This window comes from Rattus norvegicus, chromosome X, assembly GCF_036323735.1.
Source record: "Rattus norvegicus strain BN/NHsdMcwi chromosome X, GRCr8, whole genome shotgun sequence".
Taxonomy (NCBI): Eukaryota; Metazoa; Chordata; class Mammalia; order Rodentia; family Muridae; genus Rattus; species Rattus norvegicus.
In genome coordinates, this window is record NC_086039.1 from 73,357,588 (window position 1) to 73,379,473 (window position 21,886).

The 21,886-nt window shown below is 36.9% G+C and overlaps 1 protein-coding gene across 1 annotated transcript in view; it reads right to left on the reverse strand.

Annotated features, from left to right (window-relative positions):
* Positions 1-3,708: 3,708 nt before the first annotated feature.
* Positions 3,709-21,886, reverse strand: part of Abcb7 (ATP binding cassette subfamily B member 7) — a 141,169-nt gene continuing 122,991 nt past the window's right edge. Inside the window, 4 exon segments of the mRNA NM_212518.1 lie at positions 3,709-4,021; positions 18,319-18,426; positions 20,525-20,628; positions 21,312-21,483. Of these exon segments, the coding sequence (NP_997683.1) occupies positions 3,806-4,021; positions 18,319-18,426; positions 20,525-20,628; positions 21,312-21,483 (600 nt within the window). The 3' untranslated portion in view covers positions 3,709-3,805.

The window sequence follows — 21,886 nt, forward strand, 5'->3', positions numbered from 1 at the left end:
TGGCGGTTTCTCTTGAAGTTCAGCTTCCTCATTTACAGAATGAGAAAAGTATTAAATGACCTTTCAACCCTATGCTTTTATGGATAGAAACAGAAAGGCACCAGTGAACATTTTACTGTAGCTATATGAGAACATGAAATATGGAAACAATCTGTATTTTTTAAATTTCCAATCTGTTTTTAATTAGAACACAGTTCGTTTCCAATTCTACCTAGGTAATCAAAATGCAGGCAAGACATTTCTCTACCCCAAGCTTTCCTTCCTAATCATTACAACTGAGAAACTGGGGACAAGTAAGAAACTAGGGACCTTTCACTGGTTGGCTATCAAAAAATACGACAGCTTAAGGCTAAATAAAACCACTATAATTTGCCACCATTTTACCTCCATAATGAACTCTGCAAATGTTTACTCTGCTTCTGAAGAAATGTCAAGTTTTCACCTTTTGTACAAAGCTGTGAGGCCATATTCCCAAAGTGCTTAGTAATTACCTGCATTTAGTCCAAGTGCATGAGGGACAAAACATCACTTTCCCTGAACATTGCAAAAAAGTGATTTCCATCAGACACTCATTTCTAGGCACAAAGCCATCGTGTTTATTCAGTAATGATTATCCGCATAGGTTGCTATAAACAAGAGAACTGTGCTAAGGTAAATGCTTGGCTGAGATGTTTTGTCTTAATCATCTTTATCCAGAGTGTTTCACTCAATGTTATGATTTACCAGTTTACATTTCAAATCAATACACTCAGAGAGAGGGAAAGAAGGAATTTTTCTATAATTAAAAAGGAACTATAATTACAAACATATTTAAACACTTTAAACTGCTAATTTACAACAGAATACCCTGTAATAAGTCACAAGATGGGAAATTAGGAATACATACTGGCAAAGGCTGCTACTTGGTGATGTATTTGGCAAGTAGGAAGAATAGGAGCAAGATGGCAGTAGGGAAACGGTGGTCTAGAAACAAGAAATCACACAGGTTTTTAAATACCTGGCTTTTAGAGCAAAACGAGTTTTAAAAAACAACCATCCACGCAAACTGAGATCTGTCGACATAGAGGGGAAAGACAGAACATTTCTCTTACGGTATAGAAAAGATGCAAATCCCTGTAAAGGAAAAGTCAATGCATATTTTGAGCCTGTTCACGTCCAGATGCAAAGGTCTCCCAGATCACAAAGAAGCCCATCTGTACACCATGACAGTTCTATGTTAAGGACAATCAGGAAGGCATCTGGCCCCGTTTTTATGATCCTACATTACCTTGGTTTCAAGTTAATTTTTGTAAACTGGAATTCCTTTAAGAAGAAAGTAGTAAAATTTTTAATCTTTAAAATAAGGAAATGTAAAAAATGAATCCCCATCATCTTCCTCTATTTTCAGAGCTCAAATTTGTAAACTATAGCTTATTCCTCCCAATACATTTAAAATGCATTGCTGCAATGCTAATTTTTTAAAAATGTATACACATTATCCTCTTTTGTAATTATGTAATGTTGTGATGTAAAATTAGTATATTATAATTAAATGCCCGTTCCTTGGCATTTCCTATAACTGAGTCATCCCAGGAAGCTTGTCTTTCGTCTTAATCTGTCTATTATTTCCCTTTTAGAACTACCTAAGGATGATGGAGTTTCTAAAAAGATGTCTTTAAGACTTAGTGATGGCCTCTGAACCATCACTTAAACCAGATAATTTAAGTTCTGTTAGGTGATAATAGGTTAATGACTATAGTGACCTAGGGACCATCTGTAATCATATGAAAAAATAGTTTCAAAATCTTAGTGGGGATATTATCATTACCTTGAAAATATTCCTACTTCCTTTGGAGTAAAATGTTCCCCATATCACAAAATAACTTGCTTTGAATGCTGGGGTGTATGTGTCAAGAACAATTCTTACTAATGATTATTACACACTACTTGTCTGTGTAACTGCATTCCATCATTCCTATCAGCATCAGTGTAAACATGGGAATTAACAGAGAAGCAAGATTTTTATCTAAGTTCAGCCACATCTCCAGTGATGTAGCTGATTTATTCAAAGGATGTGCTCCCTGTGAGAAAAGCACTGATGCCTATGTCTTGAAAGTAAGAAACACCAACAAAGCAGACCAAAGCTAGTTCGCAGTCATGACACACTGAACTATTTAGTTAACCTTTGAACTTAAAGGCAAGATCCCACATAACTTACTTTGCTATCAAAGACTAACTGAAATACTGGCCTCAGATTATCAAATTATTGTAATATAATTGAAGCTATTTATTAATACTAATGTACAAATCAAAAAATATTCATCTCTCCCACACTGAATTATCATTTTAAACACATTAAAACCATAATGTAATAAGCAGTTTAGGACCTTTCCTGTGAAATAAAACCATATTACATATGATTATGTGGCAATTCATGAGATACGCATGTGTTTTGAACTGAATGGGTACTATCAAACAAATTAAATTCATATTGAATCAAGAGAAGAACTTTTTGTCTTTTTTAACTTTAAGAGACAGGGTCTTGCTATATTGCCCAGGCTAGCCTCAAATTCCTGACTTCAACCTGATGCTGGGACTCCAGGTTCATACTACCATGTCTAGCTTAAGAGAACAACTTTTAAGTGAAATGTGCATCTCATTTTAATAATTATTTCTAGTAAGTAAAATGATTTTCTATTTTTTCTCAGTAAAACTTGATATACCACTCATTCTCTTTTTTACATTAGACTTAACAGAATCCATTAAATTATGGATAAAAAAGCCTTATAATAAACATAGCAATTGTGAAGTGTCAAAACAGAGCAAGATACCTGGTCATCTAAACATTATATGTATATATGGAATCCTTTCCTATTTACCAAACATTTTAGATAGTTTTAACTGGACACTGATTTACATAAATGTATGAGTATGTACACAGACAGACACGTGTGGATGTACAACGTCCTTTTTTACAGATAGCAAAAGCAGTGCACTTAAGTTGGAAATAGGAAAGGCTATTAACTCCCTAAGCTTTTGGGATCATTTGCAGTATAATAAGTCTCAAGTGACATCAAGATTCGTGAGACTTTAAAGAAAAATTAAAAAAAATTAAAATTTAATCCAAAACAAAAATTTTGGGGTAAAAATAAAATTCTAATCACTAGGTAAGAGCAGCAGTGGTGATTAAAGATAATATTCTATCCACCAATATGAGTTTTTCCTCCAAAAAGGACACAATAAAAACTGTAATTATAGATATCTAAAAGTAAAATGCCCAAAGTATAAATATAGTTCATTTTTTGGTAAATTCTAACTTATGTGTTTTCAAACTAATTTTCAGATTGACAAGGAAATACAACTGGAGGAACTAAAGTGGAGGAAAAAATACACTCTTCTTTTTTATTCCTGTTTAAATTTAAGAGAAAAAAATATGGTCTCCCTACAACTTGTCAGTATAAAGGAGGTTTTAAAAGACTGCACTTAAATTCAGAAACCACTCTAATTCGTTTGGTTATTGATATCAAATGGATGTCAGACTTCAAACACAGTTGTAGGGTAAAATCAAATTGTAACCAAAATTATGTACTGAACATACTTGGGGCAATAACAAGAAAATAATTTGGGAATAATTATAGATGTCACATTGAAAAGATGGTGAAAGACATAAAAATCAAACCTCCTTTAAACAAATCATATTTAATAGGATTAAAGGAATGGGAATGTATGATTTGTGTTTTTGTGAACTGGTTTTACTTCAGTGCAAATGCATATTTCAAAACCAAACAAGACAACAAAAAGAAAGACGAGAAAATGTCTGTGTTCCTTAGCAGGAGCAATTTCCACAGCCTTTCACGCTGTTGACAATCTCTTCTTGGAGCTTCTTTCTCTCCTCCTCTTTAGAGAGACTCTCTTTCTTTGCATCCCATCCAAGGTTATCATGGTTCTGTATGCGGGTGCTCTGTGTATGCCACATCTCTGAATAGATACTGCTAGAGTTAGCAAGCAGACCATAGTGGGTACCACGTTCAGCTACTTTTCCCTGCAAAGGAAACACAAGGTAAATGTGGACCAAGGTCAGTTAACTAGCATAATATCTAACACTATAGTAATTTATGAGGAAATATTTGAAAGGCCTATATTCATTAAAATACTTCTTTTAATTCCTCATTCATAGCCCCAGTGCAAAAAACTGAGGTAGGAATGCTTCTTCGCTGATATACTACCCAGCCCCCATAAACAAAAATGAGGAGAGTCCTAATAGCATAAACACTACTGTATGTAAGGAAAATAAAGCTTTACTGTTTTATTTTCACTCTGGAAGGCATAAAGGAAAGATTAAAATTCTAAAAAGGTGATCTTTTCTGTAATCAGCAAATGTTCAAATCAAAAGCACTGTTATTTATACAGGGATTTAAAGGATTTAAAAACAATATTGTGAAATCCATGTGAATTTTGAAATAAAATTTCATGAAATAAAGAAAACTTCATGAAAGTGAAGCTTACTCCATCCAGTAGCTCCCTTTGCTAACAATATCTATTAAACACAGCATTTCATTAATTTGACATGGGTTCCAAATTGACCCACAACTCATTTGTTAAACACAACTGGAGACAAAAGGACTTTCATAGGCATTCCCATTGACAGGAGCTTTCCAAATATTTCTGTAATATTAATGAAGTTTATGCCAATGCCCAAGTGCTGGATTTATGCACACATATGGCTGTATACATATATGTTTATATTCGTTTCTTCATTTATTGATTTCTGGCATTATTTATCAACTTAAGGAAGTTGGAGAGTTAGTACGCTAATGATCCTACATCCCCTCTGCTGGATTCTTCACAAATTTTACTTCTGTTTGTTTTATTATGACCATTCAAGTGTGTTTTGTGTTGTTTACTTTATGGACTACAAATTTTCTGTTGACTCATGTAGGTGCTAGGATTTTATATACATTTTCTCACAGGTTTCTTTTCTACCTAGACTTACTACCTAATTTCCTTAGTTTTATTTCCATACTTGCTTTGTCTCACTTTATATCCATTCATTCATTCTCTATCATATATATATGTATATATATATATACAGACACACACACATACACACATATACACACATACACACACACATGCAATAATGTTACTTTATATACACACACTATTTTTTGTCAAACAATCTGAGCATGGGTCATAGATACCAATTATATTATAATCCTAAATATTTCATTAATATGTATCTCTTAAAAATAAGGAATAATTTTATATTCCTGGTATAATTATATCACACTCAAGAAATTTAGCCATGACATATTACTCTTATCTAACATATACTTCATTTTTAACTGTTCCAGTTAATCCCTTTTATTGCTTTCTTTCCATCTAGAATCTGAAGAAAACCAAAATATTGAACTTAAATGTTTTTAATTTTTAAAGAACTGAGTGCAAACTTTGGGAGGTAGAGGGAGGGAGAAACATGGGATGGAGAGTGGATGGGAAGGGAATAAAAAGGAGGGCAGGATCAGGTATGGGAAGAGACAGGAGAGAAGTAGAGGGTCGGTTGATTTAACAGAAATAAGTAGCAGTAGGGGATGGGGAACTAGGGGTAGACACTAGAAAGTCCCAGATGCTAAGGAAGCAAGAGGCTCCCAGGACCGAACAGGGATGACATTAGCCGAAATACCCAACAAAGGGGAGATAGAACTTGTAGAGACCACCTCCAGTAGATAGGCACAGTGGCCTTTGAGGAATGGGGCCACCTACCCATCTCAAAAATTTTAACCCAGAAGTGTTCCTGTCTATACGAAAGACAGGGATAAAAAATGGAGCAGAGACGGAAGGAAAGGCTACCCAGAGAGCACCCCAGCTAGGGATCCATCTCATCTGCAGACACCAAACCCTGGCAGTATTGCTGATGCCAAGAAGTGCTTGCAGACAGGAGCCTGATCCAGCTGTCCCCTGAGAGCTTTTACCAGAACCTGACTAATACAGATGCGGATACTCACATCCAACCATTGGACTGAGCACAGGGACCCCAGTGGAAGAACTAGGGGAAGGACTGAAGGAGCTGAAGGGGATTACAACCCCATAGGAAGAACAACAATATTGGCCAACCAGATCTTACCCATCACCCTCACACACACACACCTAGAGCTCCCAGGGACTAAACCACCAACTAAAAAGTATACATGGAGAGACCCAAGAATTCAGCTACCCATATAGTAGAGGATGGTGTTTTCTGGCATCAATGTGAGGGGAGGCCCTTGGTCCTGTGGAGGCTTGATGCCCCAGTATAAGAGTATGTCAGCAGTGAGGCAGGAGTGGTTGGGTGGGTAGGAGAGCACCCTCATAGAGGCAAAGGCAGGGGAATGGGATGGGGAAGGGGAACAACATTTGAAACGTAAGGGAATAAAAGACCCCCACCACAGACACACAGACGAAGAACAGAGTGCAGTGCAAAATTTACACACAGAGTTTCTAACTGCGTGCTACTCTTCTCTCTTTGTGGCCCTGAAATTTCACAAAAGTCCAGGTCTAAATGGTTTATAATTTTTTTTTATAAAGACTACCCTTCACTTTGGATTCATCTAGTTGTTCATGATTATTAGATCTAGGCGAAACTTTTTTGAAAAAATTAGAAATAGGTCATGAGGGGCCAAAAATGGTTCTATTGTTCCTCATCTTTTGGAGGATCTGAACCAGATTCCTAGTACCCACCTTGGGCAGCTCATAATGGCTTGTAATTCCTGCTTTAGGGGACCCAAGGCCTACTTCGGGCATCTTCTGACACTGCCACATGCACAATCCCCATACCTCACAGCCTCACAGTTACACACTCTCTCCTCTCTGTCTCTGTCTCTCTCTCTAACTCACACACTGTCATTCTCTCTCTCTCTCTCTCTCTCTCTCTCTCTCTCTCTAACTCACTCACACTCACATTGTCATACTCTCCCCCCCCCACACACAAACACACACAAAATTAGAAACAGTCAATTGTTAAAAGGCTAAACATGCCCTCAATGCACCATTACGTCAGGAGGTACACGAACCAGCTCGTTTCATTACTCATACAAAATTTGATCACATGCTTAAGGATATCTACACAATTTCTCAAATTAACTGTCAAATTTTTATCTTTGTAATAATATATAATCTATGGGATTTATTTTCAAACTGATTGAATAATGTCTTCCTCAATGGTTTAATCAGCCTATGATGATTGTTTCTAAAACAATTACCACAATGGTGGTCAAAAAATCTGATTCCCTCAATTTATCATTCCTTTTACAGGCTGGCTACTGGTATTCTTAAAAGGCTTTCCTTTTCCTCTTGGTAGCTCTTATTTTAAAAGTATCATCATGAACACAGAAATTAGTTTTTTATTCATTGTGTTACAACTCATTAGTGCCATTATTCTTTTTACTGCTCTAATTATCCCACATTTGGCCAGTGGGAGGTCATTCAAAGTGGTTCCTATGTCCTTGTGACATGTGTTCATTAGTTTCCCAGCCCCAGATCAGTTTTTATCGAAGGAGGTTTGGTTCCTTTTAGTAAGACACAGTAATTTAGTACCCAAGATCTGTGTACCGGGAATGCTCATTACTCAGAGACTTTCATTGCATCCAGGCTTTTTCACTGGACAGAATTAGAATACTTTTCGTATCAGAAACTCAGATAGAGAATTCTGTTAAACCTACCCTTGTGAGGGTCTTGCTTCCTGTGATGATTTTTTTTACTCGCATCTTTCTTCTCCCAAGTAAGATCTCTGATATAAGAGCAGTGCATTTACTCAGCATATGCTGCTCAGTCTTGTATAGAAAATAATTTCAAAATGGGTACTTCCATAAAATCACCCACTATTTCTTTTGGACTACTTAGCCTTATAATACATTTCTGCTAGATACAAAAATACCCAGGGTTTTTGTTGTTGTTGTTGGTGTTCTATTTTTGCCAACTTGACACAAGTTTGGGCATCTTAGAAGAAGGAACTGAGAGAATGTTTTCATAAGACTGCTTGTAGGCAAGACTGGAGGGCATTTACTGACTGATTATTGTGGTAGACCCCAGCACACTGTAGGTGGTGCCATCCCTGTGCAGGTAGTTCTGGGGTGAATAAATAAGCAGGCTGAGCAAGCCAGAGGTAACGAGTCAGTAAGCAGCATTCCCCCATGCTCTCTGTGTTAAAAAATTACAAGGGTTGGCTCTATTATCAATGTGACAGTGATGTTTCTTGTTAGTGTTTAATTTTTATGTTTTTGTGTCCCTGATTTATTTTCGTGTTTTTCGTTAGTACACAATGAGCTTCACAATGCTATCATTAAGCTATATACCAGGCCCTCTTCTATATTTTTATTTTGAAAGTCTTACTAAGTTGCCCAGGCTCCCCCTCCCTAGTAGCTCGGATTACAAACTTGTGTGAACAAGCCTGGCCTCTATTTCTTATATAAACACAAATTCTGCTATTTTAGCCTCATACTCATCTTCACTTTCCATATTACCCAGATGTCTCCAATTTCTGAGCCATTTCACGTTTCTAAGGTATGAACCAAGTCAGTTCTAAAAACTGCTTTCTCTCTATTTTGGCAGATAATACTATTAAAATTTCTCAGTTATTTTAATCTACATACTTAACATTTTCCCCACGTTTGGTGAAATTCTTTGCCCACTGTTAATTCCTCTTATAGTACATTTGTTGACTTAAAATTATATTCATTTTATTCTTTCATATTTTTGTTTTATTTTGAATGGAAGAAGGGAGATAAATGTGTATAATCTTCCATGTTCAATCAGATGTCTTTATAGATATGTCATCTTTATAGAAATGTCATAAACAAATATTGATAGAGTGGCTGAGGTGACAGACAGACTACCAGTTGAAAATAAGGTCACATAACTAAGCAATTAGAGATCCAACAAATAAAAATACTAAAATTGTGTATGTAGATATAGATACTATTAATGTATCAATACACTAATTCTAATTCAAAACCCAAGGACCAATGTGTGAAAAAACTGCACAGATATACAGATAGATTATTTGCTAAGAAATTTGAACATTTTATTACTAAGCAAAAGCTCAGAGAGCACGATGGCATACAATTGGTAAGCTTAGTTAAAAAGACCCAAAATCTCAGGTTCTTTAATATCAAAGATACAGTAAGGATTAAACTACCATTTAAGATATTTTGGTGTAATCATATTGGGGAAAAACAACTTGTCTGAAGATTTATGAACAAACTAATATATTTAAAGTAACAAGTATACAAATCCCTTAAAGAGCAGAGTATAGCCATCACAATTCCAAATACTGTCTAAAGAGAATGAAAAAAACACCCTCTCAGTTTGGGAATATAGTTCAATGGTAGACCACATGCTTGCATGTATAAGGCTCTGAGTTCAACCTTCAGCATCATTAAAATATCCCTCTTACCCAGAGCTGGGGCTATCCCACAGCCCTGAGACATAAAACCTGCCTGCAGAGAGCTGGTCTGCCAGGAGCGCTCTCACTCCAAAGATCACAGGGTAACAGGCCCACAGGAGGGATAAGCTCCAGTCAGACACAGCAAGACCAACTAACATCAGAGATAACCAGATTGTGAAGGCAAGAACAAGAACCTAAGCAACAGAAACCAAGACTACTTGGCATCACCACAACCCAGTTCTCCCACCACAGAAGGTACTGGATACTTCAACACACCTGAAAGGCAAGATTTGGATTTAAAATTACATCGGAATTTGATGATTTGATTTGAAGACTTTAAGAAGGACATATATAACTACCTTAAAGAAATACAGAATAACACAGTAGAAGCCCTTAAAGAGGAAGCACAAAAATCCCTTAAAGAATTACAGGAAAACACAACCAAACAGGTTAAGTAATTGAACAAAACCATCCAGGATCTAAAAATGGAAATAGAAACAATAAAATAAATCACAAAGAGAGGCAACCATGGGGCTAGAAAACCTAGGAAAGAAATCAGGAGTGAAAGACTCAAGCATTACTAACAGAATACAAAAGATAAAAGAGAGAATCTCAGGGGCAGAAGATACATTGATGAAATCCAGGACACAATGAGAAGACTAAACCTAAGAATAATAGGTATAGAAGGAACAAAGATTCCCAACTTAAAGGGCCAGTAAATATCTTCAACAAAATTATAGAAGGAAACTTCCCTAAAGAAAGAGATGCCCATGAAGATACAAGAAGCCTACAGAAGTCTAAATAGACAGGACCAGAAAAGAAACACCTCATGTCACACATGAATCAAAACACTAAATACACAAAACAAAGAATATTAAAAGCAGTAAGAGAAAAAATGTCAAGTAACATATAAAGGCAGACCTATCAGAATTACACCAGATTTCCCACCAGAGACTATGAAAGCTAGAAGACCCTGGGCAGATGTCATACAGACCCTAAGAGAACACAAATGCCAGCTCAAGTTACTGTATCCAGCAAAACTCTCAATTAGCAGATGGAGAAACTAAGATATTCCATGACAAAACCAAATTTACATAATGTCCTTCCACAAATCCAACCCTACAAAGAATAATAGATGGAAAACTCCAACACAAGGAGGGAAACTATACCCTAGAAAAAGCAAGAAAGTAATCTTCTTGCAACTAACCCAAAAGAAGAGAGACACACAAACATAATTACACCTCTAACAACAAAAATAACAGAAAATAGCCACTATCCCTTAATATCTCTTAACATCAATGGACTTCAATTCTCCAATAAAAAGATATAGACTAACAGACTGGATATATAAAGAGGACCTAGCATATTGCTATATACAGGAAACACAACTCATTGACAAAGACAGACACTACCTAAGAGTAAAAGTCTGGGAAAAAATATTCCAAGCAAATGGTCTCAAAAAAGAGGCTGGAGTAGCCATTCTAATATCAAATAAAATCCACTTTCAACCAAAAGTTATCAAAAAAGATAAAGAAGGGGCTGGAGAGATGGCTCAGCGGTTAACAGCACTGACTGCTCTTCCAGAGGTCCTGAGTTCAATTCCCAGCAACCATATGGTGGCTTACAACCATCTATAATCAGGTCTGGTGCCCTCTTCTGGCCTGCAGGTGCATACACGCAGGCAGAAAGCTGTATGATGTACATATACATAATAAATAAATAAATGTTTAAAAAAATAGTCTGGGCGCAAGCTTAGCCATTGCCCTAGCCTGCACTCAGTTGAGCACTGGTTACAATATTAAAAAAAAAAAAGATAAGGAAGGACACTTCATAAACATGAAAGGAAAAATCTACCAAGATGAACTCCCAATCCTAAATATCTATGATCCAAATGCGAGGGCACCCACATTCATAAATGAAACCTTACTAAAGCTCAAAGCACACATTGCACCTCACACGATAATAGTAGGAGATTTCAACAGCCCACTCTTATCACTGGGCAGATCATGGAAACAGAAATTAAACAGAGACATAGAGAAACTAAATGAAGTTATGAGCCAATTGGATTTAACAGATATTTATAGAACATTCTATCCTAAAATAAAAGGATATACCTTCTTCTCACCACCTCATGGAACCTTCTCCAAAATTGACTGTATAATCGGTCACAAAACACGACTCAACAGATACAGAAAGATAGAATTAGTCCCATGCATCCTATCAGATCACCACGCCCTAAGGCTGGTCTTCAATAACAATAAGGGAAGAATGCCCACATACACATGAAAGTTGAACAATGCTCTACTCAATGATAACTTGGTCAAGGAAGAAATAAAGAAATTAAAGACTTCTTAGAATTTAATGAAAATGAAGATACAACATTCCCAAACTTATGGGACACAATGAAAGCGGTACTAAGAAGGAAACGCATAGCTCTGAGTGCCTGCAAAAAGAAACCGGAGAGAACATATATCAGCAGCTTGACAGCACACCTAAAAGCTCTAGAACAAAAAGAAATAAATACACCCAGGAGGAGTAGAAGGCAGGAAATAATCAAACTCAGAGCTGAAATCAACCAAGTAGAAACAAAAAGAGTTATACAATGAATCAACAAAAGGTGGAGTTGGTTCTTTGACAAAATCAACAAGATAGATAAACCCTTAGCCAGACTAACCAGAGGTCACAGAGAGTGTGTCCAAATTACAAAATCAGAAATGAAAAGGGAGACATAACAACAGAATCTGAAGAAATTAAAAAAATCATCACTACAAAAAATTCAAAAAATCCTACTACAAAAGCCTATAATCAACAAAACTGGAAAATCTGGAGGAAATGGAGAATTTTCTAGACAGATACGAAGTAACACAGTTAAATCAGGAACAGATAAACGATCTAAACAACCCCATAACTCCTAAGGAAATAGAAGCAGTTATTAAAAGTTTCCCAACGAATGCAGACTGGAAAAACCAAATAACCCTATTAAAAAATGGGGTTCAGAGCTAAACAAAGAATTCACAGCTGAGGAATGCCGAATGGCTGAGAAACACCTAAAGAAATGTTCAACATCTTTAGTCATAAGGGAAATGCAAATCAAAACAACCCTGAGATTTCACCTCACACCAGTGAGAATGGCTAAGATCAAAAACTCAGGGGACAACAGATGCTGGCGAGGATGTGGAGAAAGGGGAACACTCCTCCATTGTTGGTGGGATTGCATACTGGTACAACCATTCTGGAAATCAGTCTGGAGGATCCTCAGAAAATTGGACATTGAACTGCCTGAGGATCCAGCTATACCTCTCTTGGGCATATACCCAAAAGATGTCCCAACATATAAAAAAGACACGTGCTCCACTATGTTCATCGCAGCCTTATTTATAATAGCCAGAAGCTGGAAAGAACCCAGATGCCCTTCAACAGAGGAATGGATACAGAAAATGTGGTACATCTACACAATGGAATATTACTCAGCTATCAAAAACAACGACTTTATGAAATTCGTAGGCAAATGGTTGGAACTGGAAAATATCATCCTGAGTGAGCTAACCCAATCACAGAAAGACATACATGGTATGCATTCATTGATAAGTGGCTATTAGCCCAAATGCTTGAATTACCCTAGATGCCTAGAACAAATGAAACTCAAGACGGATGATCAAAATGTGAATGCTTCACTCCTTCTTTAAAAGGCGAACAAGAATACCCTTGGCAGGGAAGAGAGAGGCAAAGATTAAAACAGAGACTGAAGGAACACCCATTCAGAGCCTGCCCCACATGTGGCCCATACATATACAGCCACCCAATTAGACAAGATGGATGAAGCAAAGAAGTGCAGACCGACAGGAGCCGGATGTAGATCGCTCCTGAGAGACACAGCCAGAGTACAGCAAATACAGAGGCGAATGCCAGCAGCAAACCACTGAACTGAGAACAGGACCCCCGTTGAAGGAATCAGAGAAAGAACTGGAAGAGCTTGAAGGGGCTCGAGACCCCTTATGAACAACAATGCCAAGCAACTAGAGTTTCCAGGGACTAAGCCACTACCTAAAGACTATACATGGACTGACCCTGGACTCTGACCTCATAGGTAGCAATGAATATCCTAGTAAGATCACCAGTGGAAGGGGAAGCCCTTGGTCCTGCTAAGACTGAACCCCCCCAGTGAACGTGATTGCTGGGGGGAGGGCGGCAATGGGGGGAGGGTGGGGAAGGGAACACCCATAAAGAAGGGGAGGGGGAGGGATTAGGGGGATGTTTGCCTGGAAACCGGGAAAGGGAATAACATTCGAAATGTAAATAAGAAATACTCAAGTTAATAAAAAAAATAAAATAAAATAAAAAATAAAAGTCTTCCAACGAAAAAGAGCCCAGGACCAGATAGGTTTAGTGCAGAATTCTATCAGACCTTTATAGAAGACCTCATACCAATACTATCCAAACTATTCCACAAAATTGAAGCAGATGGAGCACTAACAAATTCCTTCTATGAAGCCACAATTACTCTTATAACAAAACCACACAAAGACCCAACAAAGAAAGAGAACTTCAGACCAATTTCCCTTATGAATATTGATGCAAAAATACTCAATAAAATTCTTGCAAACTGAATCTAAGAACACATCAAAACGATCATCCATCATGATCAAGTAGGCTTCATCCCAAGCATGCAGGGATGGTTTAATATATGAAAATCCATCAATGTAATCCATTATATAAACAAACTCAAAGATGAGAACCACATGATCATTTCATTAGATGCTGAGAAAGCATTTGACAAAATTCAACACCCCTTCATGATAAATGTCCTGGAAAGAACAGGAATTCAAGGCCCATATCTAAACATAGTAAAAGCAATATACAGCAAACCAGTAGCCAATATCAAACTACATGAAGAGAAACTTGAAGCAATCCCACTAAAATCAGGGACTAGACAAGGCTGCCCACTCTCTCCCTACTTATTAAATATAGTTCTTGAAGTCCTAGCCAGAGTAATGAGACAACAAAACGAGATCAAGGGGATACAGATTGGAAAAGAAGAAGTCATAATATCACTATTTGCAGATGACATGATAGTATATTTAAGCGATCCCAAAAGTTCCACCAGAGAACTACTAAAGCTGATAAACAACTTCAGCAAAGTGGCTGGGTATAAAATTAACTCAAATAAATCAGTAGCCTTCCTCTACACAAAAGAGAAACAAGCCAAGAAAGAAATTAGGGAAACGACACCCTTCATAATAGTCCCAAATAGTACAAAATATCTTGGTGTGACTTTAACCAAGCAAGTGAAAGATCTGTATGACAAGAACTTCAAATCTCTGAAGAAAGAAATTGAGGAAGACCTCAGAAGATGGAAAGATCTTCCATGCTCATGGATTGGCATGGCTAATGTAGTAAAGATGGCCATTTTGCCAAAAGCAATTTACAGCTTCAATGCAATCCCCATCAAATTCCCACTCAATTCTTTATAGAGATACAAAGAGCAATTTGCAAATTCATCTGGAATAACAAAAAACCCAGGATAGCTAAAACTATACTCAACAATAAAAGGACTTCAGGGGAATCACTATCCCTGAACTCAAGCAGTATTACAGAGCAATATTGATAAAAAGTGCATGGTATTGGTACAGAGACAGACAGATAGACCAATGGAACAGAATTGAAGACCCAGAATTGAACCCACACACCTATGGGCACTTGATCTTTGACAATGGAGGTAAAACCATCCAATGGAAAAAAGATAGCATTTTCAGTAAATGGTGCTGGTTCAACTGGAGGTCAGCATGTAGAAGAATACAGATCGATCCATCCATGCTTATAACCCTGTACAAAACTTAAGTCCAAGTGGATCAAGGACCTCCACATCAAAACAGATACACTCATACTAATAGAAGAAAAACGGGGGAAGAGTCTCGAACAGATGGGCATTGGGGAAAATTTCCTGAACAAAACACCAATGGCTTACACTCTAAGATCAAGAATGGACAAATTGACCTAATAAAACTGCAAATCTTTGGAAAGCAAAAGACACTGTCATTAGGACCAAACGGCAACCAACGGATTGGGAAAAGATCTTTACCAATCCTACATCTGATAGAGGGCCAATATCCAAAATATACAAAGAACTCAAGAAGTTAGACTCCAGAGAGCCCTATTAAAAATGGGGTACAGAGCTACAGAAAACATTCTCAGCTGAGGATTATCGAATGGCCAAAAAGCACCTAAAGAAATGTTCAACATCTTTAGTCATAAGGGAAATGCAAATCAAAACAACCCTGAGATTTCACCTCACACCAGTGAGAATGGCTAAGATCAAAAACTCAGGTGACAGCAGATGCTGGAGAGGATGTGGAGAAAGATGAACACTCCTCCATTGTTGGTGGGATTGCAGACTGGTACAACCATTCTGGAAATCAGTCTGGCGGTTCCTCAGAAAATTGAACATTCCACTACCTGAGGACCCAGCTATACCTCTCTTAGGCATATACCCCAAAAGATGCTCCAACATACAACAAAGACACATGCTCCACTATGTTCATAGCAGTCTTATTTATAATGGCCAGAAGCAGGAAAGAACCCAGATGCCCTCCAACAGAGGAATGGATTCAAAAAATGTGGTATATTTACACAATGGAGTACTACTCAGCTATCAAAAGCAATGACTTCATGAAATTCATAGGCAAATGGAATGAACCAGAAAATAACATCCTGAGTGAGGTTACTCAATCACAGAAAAACACACTTGGTATGCACTCTTTGATAAATGGATATTAGTCAAAAAGGTCAAATTACCCAAGATGCAATCTACAGAGCACAGGAAGCTCAAGAAGAAGGATGACCAAAATGTGGATGCTTCATTCCTTCTTGGAAGAGCAAACAAAATATTCATGGGAGGAAATGCAGGCATAAAGAGTGGAGCAGGGACTGAACAAAAGGTCATCCAGAGACTGTCCCACCTGGGGACCCATCTCATATTCAGCCATCAAACCCAGTCACTATTGCTGATTCCAAGAAGTGCTAGCTGACAGGACCCAGATGTGGGTGTCTCCTGAGAGGCTGTGCCAGAGCCCTACTGATACAGATGAGGATAGTTGCAGCTCACCGTTGGACTGAGCACAGGGACCCTAATAGAAGAGTTAGAGAAAAGAGTGAACGAGCTGAAGGGGTTTGCAACAACATAGGAAGAACAACAGTATCAACCAACCAGACCCCACCAGAGTTCCCAGGGACTAAACCACCAACCAATGAGTACACATGGAGGGACCCATGACTCCAGTCACATATGTAGCACAGGATGGCATTGTCCAGCATCAATGGGAAGTAAACCCTTGATTTGTGAAGGCTCTTTTCCCCAATGTAGGGAATGCCAGGGTGTTGAGGCTGGAGTGGCTGGGTGGGAGTGGGAGCATAGAAGCACGGGGTGGGGTAGTGGGTATGGGAGATTGGGGAAAGGGGCTAACATTTAAAATATAAATACATAAAATATCCAAGAAAAAATAAAATTAAAAAACATACCCCTCTTAGATTATTCAAAACTATAGAAACTACATAATTGCTTTCTATCCCTTAACTCTCTGTACATAGGCTTCCAAACAACTGAAGTAGTGATTTGAGTAGAAAGATAGTGATGGAAAAGGCCTTGAATGTGATATGAAAAACTGAACAGTGTTAGAAATAATCAAACACTAACAGGTAGGGAAAGAGACCCTTACAGAAATGAATCAAGGGCAATAATTAAATATTTTCAACTGCAATCACAACAATGATACTTTGATTTGCTGAGAACATGTAGATAGTAGTAAGCTTGTATAGCAAGCCCCTAAGACAGAAAATAGGGTATTTTCTTACTTTGTGTATAAGGAAAACAACAATGTAAATGGTCATGTTTAAATGATCATTTTTATCTTACTGTAATATTTAGAATATTAAGATTAAGTACAGCAGTAGAACAATGAAAATATATCAAAAACACCATGCAAAGATTTAGTTAGACAAAAATGAATGCAGAAAAATTATTTTATATAGACATTCCTTGAAAATATGAAAAATACTTTTCTGATCAAATATTTGCTTTTAGTACTTTGAATGAGTTACTACAGTTTCTTCTTTTTCAAAAGTTCACATATTACTTCCTACAAAAGGGACTAACACCAATATACTATTAGGATCCAATGTCATCCAAAGAATACAAATTCCATAATATTATTTTAGACACAATAATTAAATTTCAGGTACCTATTACTAGTTCCAATTTACTTCAAATATTATTATTTTTCCTTTTTTATATCTTCTAGGAAATTTGTTCTTTGATGAGTTCATAGATACATAAATACATGTATTTAAAATGTACCATCTCCTCCCACCCCTACAAGTGCATTTCCTTCTTCATTCATGTCCTTTGGTTTTCTGACCCACTGAGTTTTACCATGACAATTTACATAAGGACTGGTTTAGAAATATCCACTGGAGCCTGGTAGGGTCACCTTTGAGTACATAAGTGAAGACAATGACTGCGCTCCCTCCCATAGAATCTATAAACAGTTAATAATTCCTGGGGAAGGGTATGGCCCTGTTGAGTCCTTCCTGTATTCATGATCTGACTTCTGACTGGGCCCAGTCTTGTACAGAGCCAGTGCAGGTACCTCGAGTTGCTGTAACATCATGATTACAAAATGACTAATAGCATTTCATAGCCTTTCCCCCTACCTTTGGTTCTTTATCCCCCCAACCTCCTGCCTCATTCTTCCATGTTCCCTGAGCATTAGAGCAAGTGGTATAAATGTGCTGTTTGGGGCTGAGCACTAACTGCCAGTTATTTTTCCACACCTTGAGCAGGCCTGAGTGGCTGCATTCACTGCCTATCAACTGTAATTAAGGTTGAATAGCAATGAATACTAACTTGTAAATTCGTCTCTTACCTGGCTCAGGACAATGATTTCATCTGCATCAACCACTGTTGACAATCTATGTGCGATGAAAATAGAAGTTCTGTGCTTCACCACATCCCTCATGGCACCAAGAATAGTCTACAAGTTTGACAAGAGCAGGAGAAGAGCAAACGGGAGCTAAGTTAGTGTTAGGTAGGTTAGTGTATGAAACAACCGTATCTATCCTAGAGGAACTTCTACCGCTAATACTTACTAAAGGAAATAAAACAAAGACAAAAACATCAAAGAAAACTGGAAAGTAAACATAAGTACACCCTCATGAAATGACCATTCAGATAGGCAGCATGCCACTAAAATTTGTGGGAGAACGCGATGTTTTCTATGTTTCAAAAAACTCTGGTGATATGAGGAACATGAAGAAAACTAAAGTACATATTCAAGAAAAAAGTCTAAGAAAGACAGCAGTCTAAAAACTTATAGGAACATCTGTTCTTCCAAAGGCACAGCATATCCATGTACTTTTTTTTTTAACTTGAGGAAGCCCTTTTTTTGAAAGCATTTTGAGTTCTTGGGGTTTTTTTTTTTTTTTTTGAGACATAAGTCTCAGTATAATGCCCTGGCTGTCATAAGATTCACTGTGTTGATCTGGCTGGCCTTAAACTGCTAGGATTAAAAGTGTATGTCACTGTTTTGGGCCACATTATGAGTTTTTAATACTTTCTAGGAAGTATTTGTTTACTGCCTATGAAGTGTGAGACAATCACACATATATTCAATTGTCTTTGGAAACTTGGGCCTAACCGAAGCCAGTTGGATAGAGAAGATAGTGTAGGTGATGACCATATAGTCACTGGCTTCTTCCCACACGTGTTTCTAAACATTTCATTTTTAAAAGCTTGTAATTACTGGGAGCAGACAATTTTCTGAAAAGATGACCTTAAGCCTTACTAGGACAGACTAATGATCAAGTATAGGGCCAATATTAAACAAAACAAAACCCTGATGTTTATAGATAGTCTCTCTCCTATATAAAAACTTAAATTGTGAATCCCCTGAACCTATTAAAAGGGCTCACTGAAGCCCTTCGAAACTTCTTCCTCTAAGGAATTCTTTGTAAATGATTACTGGGTTATATTCTCTGACAAAATAATGCTATACAACTTAAAAACTGCTCTTATAAATTCTATCTTGTCAGCTTGTGACATATAATATTGTACAACATATATTTAGGTGTAAAGTTCTCACAAATAGGCTGATATTTCTTTTGAATGGGATCTATTCCTGTTAAATGCTCACTCAAATATAATAAATTCTCAAATGAATCTATTTTGAATAGTTTTAAGTATGCTTCTGATATAATAATAATGTTCCCTAAAACTTAATTCCACATATAAATATTCTATTACATTGCTGGTAAAACTGAAAGGGGACCTCTACCTTAACACAGTTCTATCACATAGTAGGTGAAAAGTAACAATTAGAGACACTTGCTTATCTTTGGTTGTAGATTAACCTACATGAAATTATCGTTGCTCTTGAAACTTTTTGTATACTCTAAAGATGTTGTTATAACAATGTACTTTCTGTATAGTATCATGACATCATTGTCACAACATCTTACCATTATACAACTCTTTTGTGAAATGACTACAAATTGATACCAGTTCTAAGGGTTGTATGTGCTTGGCTTGCACAGCAATAGTAAGGAAAAAACATTCTGGTATGTACTGTGTCACAGTCACTTACATGACTTCTATTAAGGGGTGCTAAACAAGACATGTTGAGTAATGTGTACAGCCGTGCAAGATGCAACATGGAGTATCACACATTTCCAAAAGGAAGCGCATTTGTGAACAGATTCACTGGTTCAATGCAGCCTGGCTTTTGTAGCATTCATTAACACTTGCCATACAGGAAGAAGAGGTTATGTATTTTCCTACTAAAATTCATTCCAAACATGAAGTTGGTGGTTTTCAACTTGAGGGTTATGACCTTTGTGGGGGTTGAATGATCTTTAGACAGGGGTTGCATATCAGCTATCTTGCACATTGTATCTTTACATTATAATTTGTAACTAGCAAATTTATAGCTATGAAGTAGCAATGAAAATGTTATGGTTGGGGTCAGCACAACATGAGGAACAATGTATTAAAGGGTACAGCGTTAGGAAGGTTGAGAAGCACTAGCTAAGTAATGCTGGCTGTGTACTGAAACTTCCAAGGAAAAAGGATTTTACCTCTTCAGTAATCGAATCTAATGATGAAGTAGCTTCATCATAGAGAATAACTGGGGGATCCTTCAAAATGGCTCTTGCAATTGCTACCCTCTGCTTTTCTCCTCCTGGAAAAGAAGTTTAATTTAAGGAAATATAAGAATATTTATTCTGTTTCTAGCATTTCTGTTGATTAAAATCATCAAGTTATACTTGCAACATTTACATCAACTCTTTATCACTCACCACTTTACTGAATTGTTCAGTCTCATTCTATATACGATATCCTTTGACAAATTATATTCCTTGGAATACAAATGTAATCTTAATCTGATTCATGTCAGTGACATAATATGAGAAGAAACAATTTTGATTCTCAAATGATTCTCACCAGAAACATGTTTATCATGTTATTTTATATTACGAATATTTCAATATGCAAGAACCTTAGATAAAAAAAATTACAAGAGCAAAGAATCAACAAAGCAAAAGACAAATCCAATATCTGAAACTGGAAAATGACGTAAGGACATGAAACCATGAATATCTAAATGTATGATTTATAAGTGGGAGGTTTAGACAACTGAGCCTAACCTAGGAAATGAGATGACAGACTATTCAGCACTAAACTACTTAACTCTACTTTTCCAATCCTTTTCAGGTGAGTAACAATCTTTGCTTTCTTTAAATATAAGGGTTATGGATTATACATTAACACTAATACATCTGAAATTCTGTCAATAATATAAGTGCTCCCAATAAGTAAGTTTGAACAGAATATAAAAGTAAAAGATTTAAAATTTTTGATGACCTGATAACTTGAGTCCTCGTTCTCCTACTTGTGTGTCATATCCATGTGGCATTCGAAGAATTGCATCATGAAGACCAGCCAATTTTGCGACTGCATATACTTCCTCTGGTGACGCATTGATGTTTCCATATAAGAGGTTGTAGTAGATAGTATTATGGAAGAGGACAGCATCCTGAGCAGATTCATATAGACACATGTGTGTATGAGTGTGTGTACATACATATTTAAAGACAAAGTAATAGTAAATAGCAAACCATGGCAAACGCTTTTATTTGAGGAGGGTCCTGAAGTCTCAGGTCCCTTTATGTACCTAATTGCCACATATATATGATTCGTTATGTTCATTCCAGACTGAGACATTTATATGCTTAACCATATGTTTTTTCAATACAAGGGAACTCAGTCTACACAAATTATTTTATAAATTGCTTTTTCTATTTAACATATGGTGGAGCTTGCCCATTTTGGGTAATAGAAAGACACTTTGTTGTTTTAACAGTTATATATTTCATGCTACAGATATAACTTACTTTTCCCCTATTAATGTATACTAATGTGATTAACAAATTAGAATA